This window comes from Malus sylvestris, chromosome 15 (genome assembly GCF_916048215.2).
Source record: "Malus sylvestris chromosome 15, drMalSylv7.2, whole genome shotgun sequence".
In the NCBI taxonomy this organism is placed as follows: Eukaryota; Viridiplantae; Streptophyta; class Magnoliopsida; order Rosales; family Rosaceae; genus Malus; species Malus sylvestris.
The window spans coordinates 42,448,830-42,475,833 of record NC_062274.1 but is presented as its reverse complement, the minus strand read 5'-3'; the positions used below and the strand labels follow the sequence as shown (position 1 = coordinate 42,475,833).

The 27,004-nt window shown below is 39.2% G+C and overlaps 1 protein-coding gene across 1 annotated transcript; it reads right to left on the bottom strand.

The window, feature by feature from the left end:
* Positions 1-5,075: 5,075 nt before the first annotated feature.
* LOC126603594 (ubiquitin-fold modifier 1) lies at positions 5,076-9,347 on the bottom strand. The gene is made up of 6 exons (XM_050270502.1): positions 9,216-9,347; positions 8,926-9,103; positions 7,503-7,648; positions 7,293-7,390; positions 6,198-6,230; positions 5,076-5,377 (listed from the first exon to the last, which is right to left on the bottom strand). Exons 3-6 carry the CDS (start codon positions 7,568-7,570, stop codon positions 5,280-5,282), a joined length of 297 nt encoding a protein of 98 aa, XP_050126459.1. The 5' UTR covers positions 7,571-7,648; positions 8,926-9,103; positions 9,216-9,347; the 3' UTR covers positions 5,076-5,279.
* Positions 9,348-27,004: the final 17,657 nt, after the last annotated feature.

Genomic DNA, 27,004 nt, shown 5'->3' with positions numbered 1-27,004 from the left:
AAGCTATATTATAATCCCCAACTTAAGTATTGATGACACATTCTTAGTAGAAGATACGTGATTTTCACATACCTCATTTTTTTAATACTTTCTCATGTTTCTTTCCGGCAATATAACTTGAATAAATAAAATGAGAATTAACTGACAAGAATAAACAAGATGTGCATGCAGAAGAAAGAAATGAGTATGCGGAAATCATTTTCATCGTAAAATTAGGTTAGAATACAAAACTTTCCGTGGGAGTCATGAGTGGACTTGAGCTAAGCAGACACTTCTTCACGAGAAATGCTTACTTGCAACAGTTGTATACAATATCTACCTTTTGCAATAACTAATACACTTGCTAGTCTAGTAGAAGATGTCGACAGAGAAAGAAAGTATATACCTCCCGTTACTTGTAATTTTTTGTCCTCCATAACCGACTTCGAATGCCTTTGCCACATTGCTCGTCACATCATCTCGACTCACGATCAGCAAAAATTAAGTCCAAACTGAAGTGGCCTAGTGGAACATATCACAATCGGCACTTAGGCTTGGGCTGTATTTAACTTCTAATATGCTTTTGTATACCATCCCTTTCATCCGCATGCCATTTCCATAGGCAAATATCAGGCACCACAAAATTCTGAGTGACACAATCGCTATCCAATATTGTTAAATGGGGCATTCCATGTAAATTATTTTTAGATTTTAATATAAAAATATCACAAGAAATGAAAATTATAAACTTAAAAACTACTCGGATTGATTTCTAATTTGTAGTTAGCCACTACGAGATGCCCCAATGGTTGAAAATGAATTTCAGATTCGTATTTCATACGGCACGTCTTGAGTTCGATTCTTGGCGCAGGTGAATTGCACGATGATGACTTGAGGGGGTCTAAAATGCCTCTATAAGTCCTTCTATAAGTCTTCCCAACCCTCGAAAGAGTAGACTGCCGTGACGAAACCATCCGCTGATCCATTTTTTTTAAGAAAAAAAATTCTAATTTGCAGTCATGTATATATTAATACTACTCATAAGCCAAAATTGAAATTCAACTATAAAACCAATTATCAGCTCTCTATCTTCACAATTTAATTGGTTTTCAAAGGTAATTAAGTTTAGCAAGCACGCGTATTAAGTATATGTAGTGGACAGTGGCGGTTGGTAAGCAAATTTGGCTTGACCTAAAAAATTGGAACATTACAAAACAAAACCTGGAGGACCACTAACTGATGATGCCTAATTAAAGATGAAAAGCATATTTGAAATTAGTTTGACCATTTGGGATATTTCGTGAATGCAACAAAACAAGGAAATGGAAATTCTCATATGATGTATGATTTTATTCCAAAACATGACTATTGAATAAGAAATATATATTGACAACAAAAAAGAACATAATATATAAACATAGAATTTGAGGTTAAAAGTATGAGTCTAGTCATGCACACGAGATTATATGATAAATTTTTTCACTTTCACAATAGCATTTCTTTCGTCTATATTAGATTTGATTTTATCACAAAAGGTGTATCTCACATTGGAGGAGTTGGCTAGGCCGGGGAGGGGTGTTAATAATCTTAAATGTTCATGTAAACGTTATCTTCTGTATTAATCCACATAGAGAGAAATTGGGAGGACTTGACTTCGGAACAGAACCAATTGGAGAATTCACCACTTGCAAATAAATAAAGACAATTATAATTGTGAATTAAAAGAGATAATAAATTTACTAATTTTTTGGTGAAAAGTTAAATCTATGAAATATTAGTAGGGCACAGAGGCAGAATAGTCACAAGAAAAAAGAGGTTACCACGGATCAAGATTGCGGTGGATCCCATCACGTGGGAAGAATGAGGTCCTTTCTTTTTTTTGTTTTTTTTGGGAGCAAAGAATGAGTTCTTTATGGAATAAAGAGAAGAATGAGTTCGTTAAAAGCGTAGAAAGGGTACAAAAGATGTCGAGGAACTCTGCGAAACATGCGGTTCGGCCACTTTGTCGTGAAGGGAATGACCTTAAATTTACCAGACTACCTGTGTCCCATAACGTTGGTCGTCCAAATTTCAATGGCATTTTGGTAAACTCATGCAAAATAAATCTCCGTGCTCATCCAATCAAGTAGGTTTATTAGGTGTCTAATCCCTATAAATCTGCAGCTGGTGCACTGCCAGATGGAATTGTGATTTTTGAGTTGATTTACAATCTTTAAAAATTCAATTTCAATTTGACCCAAGATATCCTGAAAAAAATAAATCCTCTCCGTACTTAATCTTTTGCATTTGTCAACATTCTTTTTTTAATTAAATTATGCGCCTTCTTAATCTATGTGTTTCTTTTGTTTCAATTTGGTCAATTTGATTAGTGTGTTTATCATCTTGGTGATTTCTATTTATTTTAACTAAAATGCATTTACAAATGTTAATGCGTCAAATTAGATTAACGGCTGTGCAAAAATGACTAAATTAGCCAAATTCAAAGCACTTGAGTCAAGGAATCCTTGATGACGTAAATTTTTCTTACAATTATTAAATGAATTGTGTCTTGCATTTGCTACATCATGTGAGTAAAACGCGACTATGAATGCGAGATACCGCAACGATAGAAGAATGTTTTTCTTGTCCTATTTATAGGCAATATTCTTAATTTTAAGATGTAAAGTGATGGTTCTCTTGTGAGTGTTATAATACATACATGATTGAAGGCGTTGGCCCACCCTATGAGTAAAAAGTTTGTAGTAGATCCTGAATGGACTAGGAGCTACCCTCATGTCTAGGGTAAGTCGAATGTCGAGAGCTACTAACACAAGTTAGTATATGACCCAGAGTTGATCCGACTTTTTATTGACAATGAAGTACAATTAATTGAACCCAAAACAATTATTGGATACTAGTAAAAAAAAACCTCTAAAACTCAATTGCTTAAGAGCATTCATTCATTTGATCTGCAGTCACAAGTTCAATTCTCTATTCTTCAATATCGTTTGTATAAAGAAAAATTAGTTACATGCTATATTATGTATATAGTCGAAAGAAAGTGAATTTGACGTATGACATAACCAGATATTCCGCAAAGTTCACAAATATTGTTGATTTTTCATTTTTATTCAATAACACGATGGTGGCTAGGATGAGGTTGAAATGCCTTTATCAGTATTTTCGGTCTCTAAAAGAGAGCACTACAATGACGAAGCCACCACATGATCCATTTGTTTTTTTCAAAAAGAAAACATAAAGTACAATTCACTGACGAAGACCTACCAAAAATCAAAGTGGTAAATTCAACATGTTGAGTTGGGAGGTTGTAGGCAGCGCCAATGCACCAAATGAATGGTCCATAAATTAAATGTCATAATCTTTACTAGTTCAGACGGTTTCCTGCATGTTGCATTAATACCCTCCCCAATATGCAATGCGAAAGGGTAGCTGTGGAGGTGGAGGTGGTGGGGCTGCCATTGCTATTAGCCATCGATGCATAAATTAACTGGTTAAGGGCGACAAGTAAATCCAATGGAGGCAGGGGATAGATTTCATCTCTTCATTTAAGAGCTCTCTTGTTAGATCCAAATCTAAATGCATTTGTCCTTGTCTTTTGAGAGACGTCCTACCTTCCATTTTAGACACTCATGGCCTTTGGACTAGCACTCGAGATATTTATGTCGGCGAGTTTTCAAAGGTTTAGAGTTGAAAGACAATGACCGACAATGACCTTTTGATTTAGTGACATCTAATTTCAAAAGATTTTGAGTTCAAATCTCAACAGTATAACAACATGACAATGAAAATCCCGACTTTACTCATTCGACCAAAATAATCTCAACTTTACTCATCATCTAAACAATGAAGTTTTTGGTGTACAATTTTGGTTGGCAAGAATTAAATTTTATATACTAAATTTTTACGCACGCTTATCCAACAAGCACTAACAAAGAAAAATGGGGTGAAGTTTGTAGACGTGTTCCATCAAAGCTCCCAGATTTATTATCTTGGCTGAATGCTTTTCAGATAATATTTTTTTATCACAACGATATTCTAATCTAATCAAACCTACGGGAAGAAAATTCACATTTTGGTCCAAAGATGAAAGACATGCTTTAGTCAATTTGGCTAGAGCTCTAAACCACATTGGGCCCTGCCAGCTTGTTTGGCCCTACAAACAATAATCTACCCGGACCACAAACACTGCATCCCAAGCCCAGCCCAACAGAGCAAGCATGTATATGATGGCTTCGGAAAATCTAATTTACATACCAAATAGCTATTAATCTAGTGATAATTCTTGAATGAAAAAGGTATGAAATAGTTCCCGAGCAATTCGCGGGATCACCAAAGACTATAACAACAACAACAAAACTTTTTTTCACTAAGTGGGGTCGGCTATATGAATCTTAAAATACCATTACGCTTGGATCACCAAAGACTACAACAACAACAACAACAAAACCTTTTTCCCACTAAGTGGGGTCGGCTATATGAATCCTAGAACGCTATTGCGCTTGGTTCTGTGTCATGTCCTCTGTTAGATCTAAGTACTTCTTTTCTTAGGATCTCTTTCAAAGTTTTTCTAGATCTTCCTCTACCACTTCGGCCCTGAACCTTTGTCCCATAGTCACATCTTCAAATCAGAGTGTCAGTAGGCCTTTTTTGCACATGTCCAAACCATCGTAACTAATTTTCTCTCATCTTTCCTTCAATTTCGACCACTCCTACTTTACCTCGGATATCCTCATTCATAATTTTATCCTTTCTCGTGTGCCCACACATCCAACGAAGCATCCTCATCTCCACTACACCCATTTTATGTACGTGTTGATGCTTCACTGCCCAACATTCTGTGCCATACAGCATCGCCGACTTTATTGCCGTCCTATAAAATTTTCCTTTGAGCTTCAGTGGCATACGGTGGTCACACAACACGCCGGATGCACTCTTCCACTTCATCCATCCAGCTTGTATTCTATAGTTAAGGTCTCCATCTAATTATCCGTTCTTTTGCAAGATAGATCCTAGGTAGTGAAAGTGGTCGCTCTTTGGTATTTCCTATCTCGGATCACCAAAGACTGAGGGGATAAAAAGAATGCAGGACAGAAGCATTGCCAATGGAGAACTGTAAAATTATTCTTTCACTATAATTCAAGAGCATCTATTACGGTCACCTGTTATCTCGTTTACTCGGAGAGTTTACATGGTCAACTAAACTGCTGCTGATCAAATGAAGTTTGAAAATCCTCCCAACTTAATAATAAGGTACATATCATAAAAAGAAAAGATCGACACCAAGAAGTAGACCAATCTCTTCAGTTTGATTGTAACGCTGCGTCCATTGTTCCAAAAGCCCCAACCCTATCTCGAGGAATCAGGCGTAGTTCAGAACCATGCTTGAGGAATACATTCCCTGCAAAAGCCAGACAAATTTTGTGTGAAACCAAGGGTCTATTCCATGCTAACAATAATGATGGTTCTAATAGCATAATTCCACCAATAACAGCTTGCTATCTGGTTTTTTTTATTTTTTATTTTATTTTATATACACGTACACCTCTCCCATAAATGGGGGTAAGGCTAGCCGACATTCACCTCTCCCAGATCCTGCGTAAAGCGGGAGCCTTGTGCACTGGGTACGACCTTTTTTATACACGTACACATGAAACTTAAGCAGTTCAGTTTCCAAAAAAAAAAAAAACACTTAAGCAGTTCTGGTAGAGAAAATTCTCAACTTCATATTTATACCCTACCCTCTTTGGTTTAGCTATAAACTTCAGCTTAGGATGATAGATTTTAGGTTCTAGAATATGCTGTGTGAATGGGTCTGATTTCATATGTGAAAAAATGATATAGAAGCAACAGCCCCATTTAGATGCAACAGGCTCCCTGCCCTGTCTCTCTCTTCATCTCTGATCACGACGAGAGATGCAATGAGAATGAGAGGGTAACTAGCAACAGCATTCATGCCAGCATTTCGACCATTCCATTTTTTTTAAAGGCAAAGTACGCTTTCTATTACTTGTAAGGTCTGGAGTGGTTAAACATAAAATACATTCATGTTGAACTAATGTCATATTAAAGACTCATTCTACGGAGAGGAGGTTTGGTAGGGTAAATCTATACAGTGCGTCTAAATTGTTGATTATTAGGATACAAAATTATACAATAGCAAAACAATAATAATAATAATGAGAACAGAAGAGAGCAAAAAAGGTAAAGCATTGGCATACCTGCACTTTGCTGAGGATTGATTCCAACACCATCTGCACAAAAGTGAGGAGAAATAAACAACAAAATTTCAACACCAAAGGCATTGATATCCTGAAAATTAAGAGGTCTTGCAAAGCATGCTGTATAAGTATAAAATCTACGCTGTCTTCCAAGATATTGTATCATCTTTCATTTCTGAATATTCTTCCTTATGATATTGACATACATTTACTTTTGTTAAATATCAATTTCTTCTAATTTTTGTTTTGATCTCTTAGGATATGGGAATCATATAGTAATTAAGCTAACAAAACAAAGCTTGTTGTCCTCAAAGGGAAAAGGACTGAGATACCGTTATGTGGTGGCAATGAAGTCACGCATTTCAAATTGTGCACATTGATTCTCCATAAAAATGTTGGGGATTTCAATTACATCTCAGCTGAAGCAGTGAAAAATTATGCACTGTTCAAACATACTTGAGAAATTCTAATGTGCACTTATGTGAAGTCCCTTTTACGCGAATTTAATCACATAAGACATGACAATGGATATTTTCTAATATCAAATTCTAGAATGCCAGCTGCAGTTCAAATTCCCCATTTTTCTTACCTCGGCTCTATCCATTCCCTATATTCGAAACTCGATCTCTATTTGAGTTTACACCACTTATACTCTACCTGAATTATAAGTCTGAGCCGTCAATTTTATTTTATTTTATTTTTTATTTTTTATTTTAACAAACGATATTATCTAGACTAATAAAGAATGAATGGCTAATCTCATAATGGGCTAGCAATAATTTGGTTCAAATTTGCCTTTTGACAAGAATCAAACCTAAGACCTCCGCTTACAAAAGTCTGAGCTGTCAATTCAAAAACCCCAAGATCTAATCTTCATAAGCGTATTGCAATCTCATACCTTTGGATTAGAAAATATGGGATGCCCAATTCCCAGAAACCAAAAACCCTAATTCGATACCGATCAATGCCCTAAACCCCACAAACAATCAATCGAAATTTCCAATCATACATAAATCATCAATTCGGAAGGTCACAAACTGTACGAGACAAAAAAGAAATCAACATCAACATGTAAAAGCCCAGAAATCAAATTACCGTTCGTGATGATGGCGCTGGTTTGGGGAGGCACTTTGAATTCCTCGGCCGCGAATTTCAGCACGGCGGTGAAAGGGGCTGCTTCCGGAACGCTAAACCTGAAAGGGACAAAAAAAAAATCCCAAAAAATTGATTTGAGTTATAAAAAATTATGAAAAATCGGAGGAGGAATTGGAACAGAAATTTGAGGTGGGTTTATAAGATACGAACACTTTGAAGGGGAGCTTTGGATCGGAGGTTAGAGTGACTTTGAAGGAGACCTTTCCACCACCCGCCATTTTTATTTAATTATTTTTGTATTGGATAGAGAGGTCCTTCCCTTATATGTGTTTCGTATTTCTAACGCAGATAGATATCTTGGCAGTTGGCAGGTAAAGGGGAAATTAGTAAATTATTATAACATTTTATGATTCTAATCAAAACTTAACATGAAAATACTACTGTGAACACGGAAATTTCCTGAAAGGAAAGAGACAAGAACAACGTGCACAAACAAATATTTGTATTTGATGATTTTGGGTTACAATCTCTCTCAAATTTGATCATCTGATTCGATCTCCATAAGATGTTGATTTATGGATGTGTGATTGATCCAAGGGTCGTCGATGCTTGATCTTGGATGAACGTTCTTTAAGGGCCGTGGGCTTGATCTTTGAAAGTGGATTTGAGCGGGTCTTCAAGGAGCCGTTGGGGCTTGATCTTGAGGATGAGTGTTTCTTCAAGGGCTGTTGAGGCTTGATCTTGAATAACGGTGATGAGTGGATCTTCAAGGGCTTTTGGGCTTGATCTTGAAGAACAGTGATGAACGGATCTTCAAGGGCTTTTGGGCTTGATCTTGAAGAAACAGTGATGAACAGATCTTCAACGGCTTTTGGGCTTAATCTTGAAGAACGGTTGGATGTGTGTGGATTTGTCGACGTTGTTGATCCAAATGGCCGTTGGGGCTTGATCTTGGATGAACGGATGATGAACGATGGTGCTTTCTTCAAGGGCCGTCGGGGCTTGATCTTGAATTGGTGGAAGTTCTTCAAGGGCCTTTGGGGCTTGATCTTGAATTGGTGGATGGTTGATCCAATGGTCGTCGGGGCTTGATCTTGGAAAAACGATGAACGAGGAACGAAGAACACTTTCTTTCAAGGGCCGTCGGGGCTTGATCTTGAATTGGTGGATGATTGTTGATCCAAAGGGCCGTTGGGGCTTGATCTTGGAAGAACGATGAACGAAGAACGAAGAACGCTTTCTTGATTCTTCGGGAACCTGGATGCTTGAAAGCTTCGGAGTTTCAGAGTTTCAGAGTTTCAAGAATTTTGCCTAATGATTTTGGTTCCTCAAATGAATGAATTAGCCTTCTATTTATAGAAATTTCCAAGGCCTAATTTTGAATATAATATTCCAGATGAAATAAGTCGTTTCTGCCAGTTGTTGACACGTGTCCTGTTTGATGACTTTTCCAACTTATTTCGATTTTTTGTTTAGACACACGCTACGTGTAAAATTTATGTAATACATGAGCGTTGAAACTTTGATTTATTGGTCAACATTTATTTACCGAAATTTCGATGTCTACAACTACAATATCCTTTTTAATTAAAATAATTACAAAACTATGTTCATGTTTTCCAAGTTTACAGACCAGCAACTTCCTCATCTTCATCAATTGTCTGTTCCGGCGGAGTCACGTCTTCGTCAGCCGGTGTTATTCGATAACCCTCTGGCACGAAGTTTTTATGTCCCAAAATTAAGTTGTTACTTATGCCCTTCGAATACTTCCTTGACTCCTGCCACCATATCTTCTGTGAGAGTCCTGAGTTCTGGAGACAAGAACAAGAAATCAATCCGACGGATATAACAACATCCAATCCATCACAATGTTACAACAACACAAATAATTTATATAATTTGAGATCGGAGATTTAAAGTTACCTTTGAGCCTTGAAAGTGAAATCTTCTAGGAGCTCAGGAAATATATCATGTGTTCCATTATTGTCACGAAACGTGTCAACGTGTCCTTCACCTTTTTGAGAAATAGAAGAGCAACATCAGTTGTTAATTTCTGGGAACCACTGTCTCCTTGGCTGGGTAATCGGGATCACCTATTGCTTGACCTCAAATGTAAAAAATATTTACAATTTCAATCAATATCATTGTAAAAAAAAAAAAAAAAAAAAGTCTGAAGCTAAAATTGAAGGACGATATTTTTAACAAGATTTCATAAAGTTCTAGAATTAAACTTTCAATAGTCATCCACCAAACATAAAGTGTATAGACTTTCTCGAGAAAATATGCAGAATTTGCAACAGATCTCTAAGGGAAATTGGTTAGGGTTTTAATCGCTTTCAATGGGGATTTACACTGTGGTGTTTTAGGGTTTGGTGTAGTTATTTAAAAAAAAAAAACAAAATTAATACAGGAGCAATACCAACTGTTTTACGGGTAAGAGTCGGAAAGACTGCACAAAGAATGGATGAAGAAGATATAGTTTTGTAATTATTTTAGTTAAAAAGGGAATTGTAGTATTTCCATTTCAAGTTTTGGTTAGAATTACGAAAAGTTATAAAAGTTGCTAAAATTCAATTCATGGTCCAAAATATGGCTATTTTTCCAAATTTCCCCAAGTAAACGGTGTAAGGAGAACACTTTGGCTAACTATATTTTGAGTAGGTATTTCTATTTATTCCTTACTTACCATTTTACACGTGTACATATATTTCGTTTGATATTTTATTATAATATTTCTTTATATTTATATTTTTGAAGCATGGATGTCATGATATTATTGGGACATTCTGTTGGAGGTAATATTGCCTGTTGGAGGGTTTTTGGGCAATCGTGGTGGTTCCAACCTGCACAGACCAAAGACAAGCAAGGACCGTTGGCCCGCGCGCCGAGGGTGGTGGTTCCTAGTGTAGGCACTCTGATAGCCAAGTCAAATTGGGTGTAAGTATGGGTAGAAGAAGTGTTTTAGGGCTCAGAGTGGCTAACCCTTAGTGAGGAGTCGGTTCACCTATTTATATGCCTTGAAGAGCAGGTACGAGCTGGCTGTCACTTCCCTGAGCTGTCAGATGAATTAGGGGTCGGTGGCAGAGCATGTCATTTCAGACATGTTGTCTGTCAGAGCAGGGTTGCTTATTTTTTGTACAACATGAGTAATCTTACTTGCAATACCAATCAACTTGTCCTGACGTCTCAGATGATTGAGGGGAAGCCCTACCTAGATTGGACAAGAGTCGTTCAGCCTCTGAGTGGAGGTAGTTAACATAGGCCATGGAATGTCCACTCCATTCGGAGTGGTCTTACTATGCGTCGGAGTGAGCATATATGTATATGCCGAGAACCACCTGATTGTTTTGTCTCTCGATGAGGGGGGGAGTGTATAATGTTGCCTCCACTCTAAGCTGTAACCGGTGGAGTGGACTTGAGTATTCACTTCTAGGAATGTGGGAATCATGCCCTTAACTACTCCTTGTAAGTGTCTTTAGAATGGTAGTTAAACGAGCCCATAACACTTTTCCCGTAATGGAATTTGGGCCTTTATTTATGTCGAAGTCATGTAAGGGACTTTAATCCCATTTCAGATAACTCACACTTGCTAACGATAGCGTTGTTCGAGAAATTTTATGCACGGAGTGGGATGTACTATAAAAAGTAAGGGCGGTCCAGCGGAGCCTTGCCCCCATGTCTTTAGTTTCTTTTCGCTCTGATGTGTGAGGTGGCTATTGAGCAGTTCAAGCAAGAAAATGAAGAAGTTAACACCTGATGCCTCCACTTAGGACAAGGGTGATGCCCGAGGTACATTTGCGCCTAGCGTGTATGGGACGCCTCGTTTCCCCTCTGTCCATCATTGCAACATGTGACGTGCTGATAATTAAATATGGGGGCGTGCATGTCATTTGCGACTGTTGATTTGTTGAGCATGTGGCCATGTGTCTCGTCATACCTTTCCATGAATCGTTGTGTGCCCCTGTGGAAGGGCTATCAGGATGGGTATTTAAGCCACACCCGTTATTTTTCCCTTTTAATTTTAGCTTTCAAAATTCAAAGCCTTCTTCCTCTAAGCATTCTAGGTTCCTTGAAATTCTTTGTTCAAAACTTTTAATGTTTTACCTCTGTTTCTCATGGTTGCTGTTGATGCACAAAATCAGTGAGGACTTTGGTACAACAGAAAGTGTTAAGTTTGTGACATTCGCTAGATTGCTCCGGTCACTAGTATGGATAAGTATGCAAATGGATAGAGACAAGGAAGCAAACACAAGATGTATGTGGTTCACCCAGATTGGCTACGTCCACAAAGTAGAAGAGTTTTCATTAATTGTGAAGGGTTTACACAAGTACATAGGTTCAAGCTCTCCTTTAGTGAGTACCAGTGAATGATTTAGTACAAATGGCATTAGGAAATATTGTGAGAGAATGATCTCTATTTATAGAAGAGAGTTTCTAGTTTCATTTTGACATTGACAAGTGTCGTGTTGTGATTGGCTTTTGATGTTGACACGTGTCGCCCTATGATTGGCTTCTGATGTCGACACGTGTCGCGCTGTGATTTGCCTCTTGGTTGGAGGGAAACTCTTCTGGGTCCTTGACGGTATAACGTTGACCGGTGCTCAGTAGTTTCGGGATTGGTCAAGTATGGTACAAACAGTGCTCCCCTAAGTTCCCGAGTGAGGGAAGCTCCTCGGTTGGGGACTTGCAAGATCCAAGCCATTTAGTGATCACGAAACTTCTAAGTACCGAAGTGTGGTATCATTTTCACTTACCTTATTTGTCTTATATATAGATGTGGCATCTTTTCTGGAAGTATTTTTCCTCCATCCAGGGATGGTATCTTTAACCAATGAAGATGCACAAGGTAATGTATCAATTTCACTTGAAGCTTACTTGTAGTTTCGGGCTTGGTCAAGTGCGATACAAACCCTATAGTAGGAGTCCCCCAAGTCGCTGAGCTAGGAGATTTGTCGAAGGAGGTAACAGACAAGGTAAGAAATCAGACTTCCAAGCAAGCAACCTGGATCGGAAGTTCGACTTCGGCTTCCGGTTGATTGTTCTCCTTCTCCTTGTGTCGTAAACAGCAACAAGGATAAGGAGAAGCAAATGGAGAAGAGATGATATGAGATACTTTTGCTTTTGAACTAGGCTGGAGGGTTTTCTGGTTTCCTCCAGAGTATAAGGCCGACTCAAGAATTTGAGGGTCAAAACAAGTCCATCAAATCTAGAGTACGTTCGACCCTGATGATATGAGATGTTTTTGCTGTTGACAAAGTAGTGGATGTATCAGCACATGTTCTGTTACATTTATCTCCACATGCTTCATTGTATCCTTCTCACTTGCCCTATCTGTTCCTCAGGTAGATGTGGTATCTTCTCTGGAAGCATAAGATGTTGAAGATGAGTACTCGAGAGCAATGCCAGGTAAGTAATCAGGCAAGGGGTTCCAGGCAGCCAGTTCCTGACTAGAAGCTTGATTCCAAGTGCTGACTGATTGCTCTCTTTCTCATTGTCTTGCAGGTAAGAACAAGGCCAAAGGAAAAGACAGGGAAAAAACATGATATATGATACTCTTGCTTTTGACCCTGATGATATGAGATACTCTTGCTCTAGTGTGGCTTGTTTGCAGAGGTATTATCGGGAGGAAAAGAAGCTGAGTATTTTGAGAGACTCTGTTGAGAGTGCCCTCTTGGATGTGAAGAAAAGTTGAGCATTTTTTTTATTTGTAGGTCTGCCTGGCTGTGGAGGATGGAGGTCGACATATATAGGAGTCTCCCTAACAACAAGTAGTAGTGTTATTCCTTTACCCTTCTTGGTCATAGCAATGTAGTGGGAGCTGCAAGCTTCACGTGTTTTAACTTTGTCAGAGCACTTTGAAAAAGTGGTCTGTGGTATCTGGAAAGCTGATGTTGCATGTGAAGATTGCAGACAACTTTTATCCAAGGAAATCTGGCTCTCGAAGTTTGGAGAGCGGTGCCTCTTCGATTTTTTAACAAGCAATCCTGTCAGGGATTTGGCTCTCGAGATTCAGAGAACGGTGCCTCTTCGATTTTTGAAAAAGCAATCCTATTGGGAGTTTGACTCTTGAGATTCGGAGAGCAGTGTCTCTTCAATTTTTGAGAAAGTAATCATGTTGGGAGTCTGGCTCTCAAGATTCGGAAGGCAGTGCTCTTCGATTTTTGAGCACGTAATCCTGTTAGGAGTCTAGCTCTCGAGATTCGGAGAGCGGTGACTCTTTCATTTTTTAGAAAGCAATCCTGTTGGGAGTTTGGCTCTTGAGATTCGGAGAGCAGTGTCTTTTCGATTTCTGAGAAAGTAATCCTGTTGGGAGTCTGGCTTTCGAGATTCGGAGGGCGGTGCCTCTTCGATTTTTGAGCACGTAATCCTGTTGGAAGTTTAGCTTTCGAGATTCAGAAAGCGGTGCCTCTTCGATTTTTAAGCAAGCAATCTTGTTGGGAGTGTTTTCTCAAATGTGAGTAAAGGTTGGGCATTTTTGCCAGTCTGCCTTGCCAGGGAGCACAGAGGTTGACACACATTGGGACTTTCTAGTTATCAAGCAGTGGTGCTATTCCTTTACCCTTGTGGGTAATAGTAGGGTAGCTGAACTTTCAAAATTTATGTGTCTAAACTTTGTCAGAGATCTTTAGCATAGTTATCTAAGGTACCCGAGGAACTGATATTGCATGTGGAAAGTGGTGCCTCTTCGGAATTCAGAGAGTGGTGCCTCTTCGATTTTTGAACCAACAGTCCTGTTGCCCTTTCTTTTATAAGGGCACCAATTATGTGCTAGAAGTACATTCAGAGAGTTATTACTTGTATGAATTTTCCCCTTACTTCAGAGATTTATTGCACCTCATTTCTCCTTCATCATTTCTGAGAATGTCTGGCCCATCCGACCGTTGTTTTAACTTGAACTTTGGTGAAAAGGCAGCCATGCCTTATCAAGACAACCTATGGTGCCCATCCTTCTTATCCCCTACTGGTCCTCTTACCGTTAGGGACTCTGTGATGAAGAATGATATGATCGCTGCGGTGGTGGCCAGGAACCTTCTCACTCTCAAAGATAACAAACTACTTTCCAAATGGTCTGATGAGTTGGCTGTTAAGGATTTTCTGGCTCTCAGTGTTCAGTATGTAGGTTCTGTGTCTAATATGGCCCAACGCCTATTTGCTCGAACCCGCCAAGTTGAATCATTGGCGGCTGAAGTGATAAGTCTCAAACAGGATATCAGAGGGCTCAAGCATGAGAATAAATAGTTGCATAGGCTCGCACATGACTATGCTATAAACATGAAGAGGAAGCTCGACCAGCTGCAGGAATCTGATGGTTAGATTTTACTTGATCATCAGAGGTTTGTGGGTTTGTTCCAAAGGCATTTATTGCCTTCTTCTTCTGGGGCTGTACCGCGTAATGAAGCTCCAAATGATCAACCTTCGGTGCCTCCTCCTTCTGGGGTTCTGCCTAGTACTGAGGCTCCGAATATCACCCTCTGGTGCCTCCTCTTTCTGGGGCTCTGCCGACTGCTGAGACTTTTCCTGAGCAACCTTTGTGAAGGCTCCCTCTTGTTTGTTTATTTTGATTCATGTATATGTACATATCTGTAACTTATCGGAGATATCAATAAACAAGCTTTGCTTTATTTCGACATATTGTGTTAAATACACCAAGGCCTTCTTCACTAAGTTCTTTGAATTTTTCCTTTTGTTGAAGCTTGTATGTTGAAGCTTTATGAGTGAAGCATGTAGGTTGAGGTACTGCTCCCTTAATTTCCCAAGTGAGGAAAACTTCTTGTTTGGAGACTTGAAAAATCCTAGTCACTGAGTGGTCGTGAGACTTCCGAGTATCAAGGTGCAGTAGCATGTGGTAGGAGTCCCCCAAGTCTCCGGTCAAGGGAGTTGACGAATGAGGCGTTTCCTTTCTAAGTGGTAGCCCAAAACTTCTTCTTCATATATATTTGTTATGAAAGTTGTTAGGCCCAAAGAAGAAGAGGCCTAGGCAATTTTTTTTTCGAATTTTTTTTTTATAATTTTCTATTTTTCGAATTTTCGAAAAAAAAAAAAAAATATATATATATATATATATATATATATATTTTAAAGCTTTGTAGGTGAAACTTTGAGGTTGAAGCTTTGTTGGGTACCATGAATTGATTTTGCTTCACACTATCTTGATCAAGATAGTGTGAAGCTTTTGTAGGTGAAGCTTTTATGTTGAAGCTTTGTAGGTGAAGCTTTTGTGGTGGGGGAAGCTTTTGTGGGTGAACCTTTTGTGGTGGGTGAACCTTTTGTGGGTGAAGCTTTTATGGGTGAAGCTTTTGTAGGTGAAGCTATTATGGGTGAAGCTTTTGTAGGTGAAGCTTTGGAGTTGAAGTTTTGTAGGTGAAGCTTTGGAGTTGAAGTTTTTGTTGGGTACCATGACTTGATTTTTCTTCACACTATCTTGATCAAGATAGTGTGAAGCTTTTGAGAATTTGTAGTTGTCCTCCATTGATGAAGCTTTTGTTGGTGAAGCTTTTGTGGTGAAGCTTTGTTGGGTACCACGAATTGATTTTGCTTCACACTATCTTGATCAAGATAGTGTGAAGCTTTTGAGAATTTGTAGTTGTCCTCCATTGATGAAGCTTTGTTGAATTTCCCAATTTTTTTTCTTGGGAAACTAGAAATTTGAAAATGTGAGAGAGACAACATATACAAATTTTGCTTCCACACTATTGAGCAAGAGATTGTGGTGCAAGCCTGATGCAAAAATTATCTTAACACACAAATTTAACCCTCTTTTGACAACTGTAGTATAAGTATAAGTAGGGATCGTTCTGGACCGAGGATTAGGAGGGCTTGCTAATAACCTCTAAACTGACTCAAAAACATAAAACTAAACTTAAAAATACTTAACAAGACTCACAAGACTCAAAGCAAACTTAAAATACTCAAACCAGCTTAGAACAACTAAATAAACTTAAACTAGACACTAGGAATGACTTTGGACGAAAATTGACTTTTACTTGAATCAAAATATTTAAAAACACAAATTAAAACAGATTCTAACTAATTAGACACACTAAAGTAAAGGGGGATTGAGTTTTGGACGAAGTTGAAACAAACAAACAAGTATGAAAAACTAGACAGATTGTAAAACAAATTTGAGAAATAAGATAATGGATGGGATAGCTAGAGGCTTTTTCTCCACACATGACATGTATGCAAATAACTCCATTTCCAGTTACTACTTCACTGAATTATGAACGACAATGCTCCAAATTAACCGTGACATCACTAGTTAACTCTCAGATTTTCCTTGTTTTATTGGATTGGATGACATCATTCGACAACCCAAAACATTCTTCTAAAGTTCCCTACATGACATCATAATAGAGATACAATAAAAAATCATTACGTTTAATGAAAATCATAAGCATTGACAAAGCACTTGTAACTATGACATCATGTCACTCATGCTAGGAATTGAACTTAACACGATCGTTTATAAGCGACCTTCACTACATATGAATATAAGTTTGTAACGATTATGTGAAACTTCCTTATATTCTAACAACGGATTTATGCATGCCAATTAAGTGTCGACCCTTAATTAACAAATACAAATAAGTTATCAATCAAATAGTTAAGCCAACTGCATTCACGATTCAAGAGTTCATAACTGGAATTTATCAAATTATATTGCACACATAATCATGGCTTTGAAATCACCCCTAGCCAAGAGGGGGCCACTCATATTCATAACAAAACAAAAGAAAATGAATTTAAACATTGGAAATAAAAGAAAGAAAACACCTAAACGCTCCAACGATCCAAGTTGGACAGCAAGCACGTCCAAGCACTTTCCTTCTCTTCCTTTGCTACGGCACAAGGTGTTGGTAAGTGTTTGAAGGTTTGTTTGTATGGAGGAATGGATGTGAAGATGAATGGATATGTTTGGATGAAGGTTGTATTGAATGCGGCAAAGAGTGGAGAATTGTGTAGATGATGTGTGTGTGTTTTGGATGGATTTTTTCTCCGTTGTTATGGTGAAGGGTGGATGTATTTATAGGCTAGGGAAAGGATCACCATCTAATTAAGGTGGTAATGGTGTATGTTGTGGTAATGAGTGGATGTAATGGGTGTAGTGGGTGCATGTTTGGTAATGAGTGGATGTAATGGGTGTAGTGGATGGATGTTTGGTAATGAGTGGATGTAATGGGTGTAGTGGGTGAATGTTTGGTAATGAGTTGATGTAATGGGTGTAGTGGGTGAGTGCTTGGTAATGAGTGGATGTAATGAGTGCAGTGGATGGATGTTTGGTAATGAGTGGCTGTAATGGGTGTAGTGGGTGAGTGTTGTGGTAATGAGTGGATATAATGGGTGTAGTGGATGGATGTTTGGTAATGAGTGGATGTAATGGGTGTAGTGGATAAATGTTTGTAGTTGTAGGTCAACACACTTGCACACATACATGCTGATTTCTAGCCTTCAAATCTTCAAAAACGTCCACCCTCATGTCTCCATACTTGCACTATCCAATCTTGGCCCAAAAATGCTCCAAAATGCTCCAAATAGCACTTTGTTGCTAACTTTGTTATTTGAACCTACAAACTCACGAAAATAGCTTAAAGTACTAAAATAACTAGAATTAAACTAAGTAAATGCCAAGAAACAAGCTAACTAAGTTGCATAAATATGCTCCTATCAAAGCCACACCTTGTAGTAGTCGAAGGTTTGGATGAACCATATAAATTGAATTTGCTTCGAACAGTCTCGAATTTGCTTCGAAGGTTTGAGAATTGTAGTTGCCCTCAATTGATGAAGCTTTTGTTGGCACCATAAATTGGTTTTGCTTCACACTATCTTGATCAAGAGTGTGTGAAGCTTTTGAGAATTGTGGTTGAACTCATTTGATGAAGCTTTTGTTGGCACCATAAATTGGTTTTGCTTCACACTGTCTTGATCAAGAGTGTGTGAAGCTTTTGAGAATTGTGGTTGCCCTCCATTGATGATGCTCTGTTGGCATCATAAATTGGTTTTGCTTCACACTGTCTTGATCAAGAATGTGTGAAGCTTTTGAGAATTGTGGTTAAACTCCTTCGATGAAGCTCTTGTTGGCACCATAAATTGGTTTTGCTTCATACTGTCTTGATTAAGAGTGTGTGAAGCTTTTGAGAATTGTGGTTGCCCTCCATTGATAAAGCTCTTATTGGCACCATAAATTGGTTTTGCTTCACACTGTCTTGATCAAGAGTGTGTTAAACTTTTGAGAATTGTGGTTGAACTCCTTTGATGAAACTCTTGTTGGCACCATAAATTGGTTTTGCTTCACACTGTCTTGATCAAGAGTGTGTGAAGCTTTTGAGAATTGTGGTTGCCCTCCATTGATGAAGCTCGTGTTGGCACCATAAATTGGTTTTGCTTCACACTGTCTTGATCAAGAGTGTGTGAAGCTTTTGAGAATTGTGGTTGCCTTCCATTGATGAAGCTCTTGTTACCATAAATTGGTTTTGCTTCACACTGTCTTGATCAAGAGTGTGTGAAACTTTTGAGAATTGTGGTTGAACTCCTTTGATGAAGCTCTTGTTGGCACCATAAATTGGTTTTGCTTCACACTGTCTTGATCAAGAGTGTGTGAATGTTTTGAGAATTATGGTTAAACTCCTTTGATGAAGCTCTTGTTGGCACCATAAATTGGTTTTGCTTCACACTATCTTGATCAAGAGTGTGTGAAGCTTTTGAGAATTGTGGTTGCCCTCCATTGATGAAGCTCTTGTTGGCACCATAAATTGATTTTGCTTCACACTGTCTTGATCAAGAGTGTGTGAAGCTTTTGAGAATTGTGGTTGAACTCCTTTGATGAAGCTCTTGTTGGCATCATAAATTGGTTTTGCTTCACACTAACTTGATCAAGAGTGTGTAAAGCTTTTGAGAATTGTGGTTGCTCTCCATTGATGAAGCTTTTGTTAGCACTATAAATTGGTTTTGCTCCACACTGTCTTGATCAAGAGTGTGTAAAGTTTTTTAGAATTGTGGTTGAACTCCTTTGATGAAGCTCTTGTTAGCACCATAAATTGGTTTTACTTCACACTGTCTTGATCAAGAGTGTGTGAAGCTTTTGAGAATTGTGGTTGCCCTTCATTGATGAAGCTCTTGTTGGCACCATAAATTGGTTTTGCTTCACACTGTCTTGATCAAGAATGTGTGAAGCTTTCTACGAGTTGTAGTGTTTGCATTGTTACAGAAGGGAAATGTCTGAAGCAGATGCAAGAGAGCTGAATAGCTTGATCTTCATATGACATGCACTGAAGTTGTTGTTGGTTTGTAATAAGACTTTGTTGGTAACTATAACTCTTGTTGGGCATAAGTGCTCCCCTAGTTGAGTTGTTAAGCTTGAGGGTTTTTGATTATTTGTGAATGCTAGGAGTTCACATGTACAAGTTGTACCACTCGTTTTCTGGTAAGTGGAATGAATGATGAGTTGCTTTCATCACTTGGTTGGTGGTACGAAGGTGAGTTTCTTCATCACCTTTCATCATATTTCATCACCTGGTTGGTGGCACGAGGATGAGTTTCTTCTTCACCTGGTTGGTGGCATAAATGAGAGTATAGGTTGTACATTTCATCATCTGGTTGGTGGCATGAAGATGAGTTCCTTCTTCACCTGGTTGGTGGCATGAGTGGCAAGTTGCCAAATGATATTAGAGTACTGGTTGTACATTTCATCACCTGTTTGGTGGCATGAAGAAGAGTACGGGTCGTACATTTCATCACCTAATTGGTGGCATGAAGATGAGTTCCTTCTTCATCTGGTTGGTGGCATGAGTGGCAAGTTGCCAAATGATATTAGAGTATGGGTTATACATTTCATCACCTGGTTGGTGGCATGAAGAAGAGTACGGGTTGTACATTTCATCACCTGGATGGTGGCACGAAGATGAGTTCCTTCTTCACATTTCATCACCTGGTTAGTAGCATGAAGATGAGTTCCTTCTTCACCTGGTTGGTGGCATGAGTGGCAAGTTGCCAAATGATATTAGAGTACGGGTTGTGCATTTCATCATCTAGTTGGTGGCATGAAGGAGAGTATGGGTTGTACATTTCATCACCTGGTTGGTGGCACGAAGATGAGTTCCTTCTTTACATTTCATCACTTGGTTGGTGGCACGAAGGTGAGTTCCTTCATCACCTTTCATCACATTTCATCACCTGGTTGGTGGCACGAGGATGAGTTCCTTCTTCACCTGGTTGGTGGCATGAATGAGAGTATGGGTTATACATTTCATCACCTGGTTGGTGGCATGAAGATGAATTCCTTCTTCACCTGGTTGGTGGCATGAGTGGCAAGTTGCCAAATGAAATTAGAGTACGGGTTGTACATTTCATCACCTGTTTGGTGGCATGAAGGAGAGTACGGGTTGTACATTTCATCACCTGGTTGGTGGCATGAAGATGAGTTCCTTCTTCACATTTCATCACCTGGTTGGTGAGATTAAGGGCAAGGTGTCGAGGCACATTGTAGCAAGTGTCGAAGACACAAAGTATGTTGAACCCTTTCGAAGCACAGTTGGCTTATGTATGGATGTGTTGGAATGTATGATGTTTATGTATGAATGTGTTGGAATGTATAATGTTTATGTATGAATGTGTTAGAATGTATAATGTTTATGTTGATTGATATGAGTGATGCTTATGAATGTTTTGCTATGCATGAAGGGATTCATGTTTTTGATATGTGAACCATGTTGGTTGTAACACTTAGTATCACATACTTTGTGTCAAAGTACGCATGTTGAAGCTCTGAGTTGGAGTATACTATAAGGGTAGTCAGCATAGACCATGTGTTCCAGTGCTCAGAACGCAAAAGACTCAGAATAAGTTGTCTGAATTCTCTCTTCTTTAAATATTTTCCGAATGGCTTATGTGACAAAAGATCTCAAGCGGTTGAGAGTAAAAACATTTATAATGTGTATGCTTTCTTATAATAGCATTTCCTTCAGTACCTAGTTCTCCACTTTGAAAGAGTGAGGCTTGGCCCCATAGTCATAATAGTCGACGGTACGTTCACCCCTGGTTGTCTTGATACGAAATTTTATCCCTCTTGTTGTAATGGGCTTGCTGAGAGTAAAAAGCCTTCCTTTTACCAAGAGACAGATACGTTTGGTGACTTAACGAGTAGCTAAATGAGGCAGGAGATGATGCAATGGGTGTCTAAATGGCCAATATCTCCTCACTTGGTAGAACTTGACTTCCATTTCCCATTTGTTGATAGGGGTTAACCATATGGGGGTTCCCTTGGTATGTCCTTGCTTTGGCGGATGCGTGGTTGTAAGCTTGTGCTATCACCTTAGAGTAAGTCTTCCAAGTGTTGGCATTGATCATGTACTTGAAGAAACAATCACGTAGGCCTGCCGTGAAGACCTTGAGGGCGGTCTTGTCATCTGCCTCAGTGCAGCGAGAATACTCATGGCTGAAGCGACCGACATACTCTCGTAGTAACTCGTCCAGCTTCTGGCGAATAGTGTACAAGTCATCTGCATAATGCAAACGTTCGATCTGGAAGATGTGTTGATAGATAAACAGTTTCCTCAGTTCCTCAAATGAGTCTACTGTCTCCGATGAAAGACGGCAATACCAGTTTATAGCTCCGCTAGAGAAGGTGAAGGGGAAGAGAAGACATCGTTCTTCGTCGGTGTGCATCCGATATGTGATGGTGGACTCAAAGAGGTTAAGGTGTTCAATTGGGTCCTCTCTTCCAGTATAGAGTTGTAAACCAAGCTTTTGTTTTGTCTTCGCTTGAAGGGGGTGTCGAGGATCCTCCTTGTGAGATGGCCAGGCCTAGGTTGGTTTCAGCCAGGTATCTCGGCCTGACGTTCGGCCTTCAACTTGTTTACTTCCTCAATGAGCTGTAGGACAAGGGGGTCCTGAGTGGAGTCATGTACCATGGGAAATTTTCTTTCGTAAGTCTCCATCGCCTCTAAAAAGTAGGAAAGTTTGAGCAAGGGCGTGTGGTTTTTCCTTGGACTCGCCATACTGACTTCTAGGGCGAGTCTGTCAGAATACCTCAGAGTCATCTGTACCTTCATGTTCCTCTAGAACCTGTCGTTCCTTCCCTAAATTGGTAGCCGGCCTGGGTCGTGGGATGAGACTGAGTCTTTCAGAAACCCTTGGGTCATTGATCTTCGAGCATATGTGGAGGGGATTCTCTCGACGTTGCTTTAGGAAGCCTTGACAGTCACAATAAATGGCTTTCGATCCTTCCAACCCTTCTGCAAGGAGGTGTCTCCCTCCACTTTTCCTGCTTCGGGTCGAAGCATCTGGGTTGAGAAAAGTCTCATGTTGATCAATGTTTTGATGATTAGCTCGCTCCTCATCAGGGATACCCATGTTGAAGGGAGGTGACCCTCCGTGTTGAGGGGCACCCAGATGATGGTTGATATCCACAGGGGCAATGAGCTCGCATGTTTGAGTACGCCTAGTTTCGTGGAGCGTTTCAAAGAGCTTCTCATACTGCTCCTGGAGGACCTCATTCTTCATTGCTATCTTGTTGTTCGGAGTTTCTAGCTCATCGACTTTAGCTTGAAGAGCAACCGTCTTTCCTTCATTCTTTCGTTGCTTCGCACTAGGTGCAAGAGGGGTGTCATTATGTGTGTTGTGGCTTCCTTCGCTCCCCATGTTGGAGAGGGATGCCTGGTTAAAAGAGAGTGTACGAATGGTGGAAACCAGCTTGGCAAAACTGAAGAGAATGGGAATAAGTGTCGTTTCCCACAAACGGCGCCAAATGTTGATGCACAAAATCAGTGAGGACTTTGGTACAACAGAAAGTGTTAAGTTTGTGACCTTCGCTAGATTGCTCCGGTCACTAGTCTGGATAAGTATGCAAATGGATAGAGACAGGGAAGCAAACACAAGATGTACGTGGTTCACCCAGATTGGCTACGTCCACGGAGTAGATGAGTTCTCATTAATTGTGAAGGGTTTACACAAGCACATAGGTTTAAGCTCTCCTTTAGTGAATATTAGTGAATGATTTAGTACAAATGACATTAGGAAATATTATGAGAGAATAATCTATATTTATAGAAGAGAGTTTCTAGTTTCATTTTGACATTAACACGTGTCGTGTTATGATTGACTTCTGATGTCGACACGTGTCGTGCTGTGATTGGCCTCCTGGTTTGAGGGAAACTCTTCTGGGTCCTTGACAGTATAACGTTGACCGGTGCTTAGTAGTTTCGGGATTGGTCAAGTATGGTACAAACAATTGCGTTAGCTCGTGCCTCATTTGGACCCGGAAGCTGCTGTCGTTTGGGATCCTAAATATATCATGTTTTCCATTATTGCCACGAAACGTGTCCTTCACCTTTTTGAGAAACAAAAGAGCAACATCAGTTGTTAATTTCTGGGAACCACTGCCTCCTTTGCTAGGTAATAGGGATCGCCTATTGCTTGACCTCAAATGTGAAAAATATTTACAATTTGAATCAATATCACTGTAAAAAAAATGTCTAAAGCTAAAATTGAAGGACGATATTTTTAACAAGATTTCATAAAGCTCTAGAATTAAACTTTCAATAGGCATCCACCAAACATAAAGTGTACAGACTTTCTCGAGAAAATATGCAGAATTTGTAGCAGATCTCTACGGGAAATTGGTTAGGGTTTTGATCGCTGACAATGAGGATTGATGTTGCGGTGTTTTAGGGTTTGGTGTAGTTGTTTTGAAAAAACAAAATTAATACGGGAGCAATACCAAATGTTTTACGGGAAAGAGTGGGAAAGATTGCACAAAGAATGGATGGAGAAGACATAGTTTTGTAATTATTTAGTTAAAAAGGGTATTGTAGTATTTCCATTTCAAGTTTTAGTTAGAATTACGAAAAGTTATAAAGGTTGCTAAAATTCAATTCATGGTCCAAAATTTGGCTATTTCTATTTTGAGTAGGTATTTTTATTTATTCCTTACTTACAATTTTACACGTGTACATATATTTTTTTTGATATATTATTATAATATTTCTTTATATTTATATTTTTGAAGCATGGACGTCGTGATATTATCGGGACACACTCTGAAGGAAATTTTGTGAAAAACGTGTTCATTTAAGCAACATCTGTAGCATGCAATTAACAATTAAAAGGCGGAATCATGCTTGCATGCACTAAAAAACAAAACATTAACCATGAAATTCAAGGCCTAGTAGATTGGTGAACCTTGACTCAACTTAAAACAACATTTGTTAGTTGAGAAATTATACCTTTGTAGATTCCTCTTTGCATAAGCAAAGGCTAATCACCCAAAGAGAGAGCCTTCATTCCTTGCATCTTAGATCTATGGATTTGGATGGATGAAATGGTTCTCCAAGTTCCCAAAATTGAGAACCTCTAAGTCTCTTCACCAAGGTTATATTGGAGAAGAAATGAGTGACCTTGGAGTAGTAGGATTGCTAGCTAAACCCTCCAAGGAGGCCGGCCTCTTAGAGAGAAAAGAGAGAGATATGTTCTCTCCAATTCTCTAAAAGAAACCCTAAATGAATTTTGGCTATAAAGTCATATTTATACCTTTATTCATTGGAGTGGCAAACTTGTAATTAAGTCCAAAACCCACTCCTTTAACAAAATGGCCGGCCATAGGGTTTCATTGGGCTTTTAAGGCCTTTGTGAATTATTTGTCATTAAGTTGTCATACAACTTAAGTCAATGGGCTTGACGTTCGAAGCCCATTGGGCCTTGAGGCCCAAAACTAACCCATGGTCTTTTAACGAACTTGATTCGTTTGATTAATTAACATATTAATTAATCCTTGCCATAAATAATTAAACCATTTAATTATTCTTACTCATCTCCATTGTTTCTTCAATCTATGCTTTACACGGCGTACGATCCATTAGGTTCCTTTTAGCGAGGCAGTGGGCGATTAAAACTCTTTCAAATCGATTGTGAATTGAAACTTACTTTCAATTCTCCCTTTAGTGATTATACACATTTAAGGCTTCCACAAACCATGAGTGACACCTAGCAGTATGTCATGGTTACCCAAGCTAATCAGAAGAGGTGGATAACCTATTCAGTTTAGGATTACAATGCAATATGGTCTTTCTCTAATACAATACTCTTGATCACATTGTTTGGATTGATAGTTTATTCATGTCTACTATCCAATGTGATTCGTGTGCTTATATGATTACCTTGAATGTGATTTGGAACGACTTCCTAAATATCATTCATACTCTAGCCAGAGATTCTTAATCATATCATAGAGTATTCTCCCTCAAACGGTTTGAAGGTTAGAGATCCCTTGTTGCGCATTCACTTGCCTCCATGGCTAAGTGGCTTAACCCCAACTATGCCGTGGACACCCTCTGACGGGGTGACTTTGACATAGTCAAAGATCAAGGACCTAACCACAAGACAACTATGATGCCTCAGGTCAAAGGACTACTTTGCATTATCCCAACCATGAGTTCTCATGTGACATGAATATGAGAACTCTTCGTTGATCGTGTTCAGTGAACTCATTCTCTATTGAGCACCTACGTACTTGTCTTGATGTCACATACACCAATGACTCGAGACTAGTCATTCTCCCTGAGAGAAGACACAGCACGTACTGATCTTAACGGACTGTCAATGCCCAATTGGCAATCCTATGATCAGGAACGTTTAGGATGTGTCTACGAAAGAATGGTCTCATGAATCTAATTTCTTTAGATCGCATTCTCCCAATCACATATTCTTTGGACTTATCGTTTAAGCGTATAACATTTATATGAGACGGCTCAAACAATAATCTTTGCCCTTGATATTAAACTAGATTAGTTTAACATGTGAAATGTCCGTAAAGTATCATCATATGATTGGTTTTATGGCACATTTCCAACACACTCGACGATCAATGTCAAACTACTTATATTTCTTGGAGGTAATATTGCTGGTTGGAGTGGTTTTTGGGCAGTTGTGGTGGTTCCAACCTGCATAGACCAAAGATAAGCAATGACCGTTAGGCCGCGCACCGGGGGTGGTGGTTCCCAGTGTAGGCACTCTGATGGCCAAGTCAGATTGGGTGTAAGTATGGGTAGAAAAAGTGTTTTAGGGCTCATAGTGGCTAACCCTTAATGAGGAGTCGGTTTACCTATTTATAGGCCTTCAGGATCAGGTACGAGTTGGCTGTCACTTCCCTAAGCCGTCAGAGGAAATGGGGGTCGGTGGCAGAGTATGTCTTTTCAGACAAGTTGTCTGTTAGAGCAGAGCTGCCTATTTTTTGTACGGCATGAGCAGTCTTGCCTGCGATACTAATCAGCTTATCCTAATATTTTCGATGATTAAGAGGAAGTGTTGCCTAGATAAGACAAGAGTCGTTCAACCTTTGAGTGGACTCAGTTAACATGGGCTATGTCATGGAATGCCTACCCTGTTCGGAGTAGTCTCACTCTGCATTGGAGTGAGCATATATGTATATGCCGAGAATCACCTGATTGTTTTGTCCCTCGATGAGGGGGGGAGTGTATAATGTTGCCTCCACTCTGAGTCATAGCTGGTGGAGTGGACTTGTGTATTCACTTCCAGGAATGTGGGAATCATGCAGTTAACTACTTCTCGTGAGTGTCTTCAGAGGGGTCGTTAAACGAGCCCATAACATATTTCCTGGAGTGGAATTTGGGCCTTTATTTATGTCAAAGTCATGTAAGGGACTTTAGTCCTGTTTCAATTGACTCGCGCTTGCTAATGATAGCGTTGTTCAAGAAATTTTA

Bases quoted from the DNA above. Each gene is read 5' to 3' on its own strand.
- LOC126603594 (XM_050270502.1), bottom strand. From the start codon at position 7,570: ATGGCGGGTGGTGGAAAGGTCTCCTTCAAAGTCACTCTAACCTCCGAT. The intron at 7,391-7,502 runs GTTCGTATCTTA...TGTCCCTTTCAG, and splicing joins CCAAAGCTCCCCTTCAAAGT to GTTTAGCGTTCCGGAAGCAG. The intron at 5,378-6,197 runs GTATGCCAATGC...TGGCTTTTGCAG, and splicing joins CAATCCTCAGCAAAGTGCAG to GGAATGTATTCCTCAAGCAT.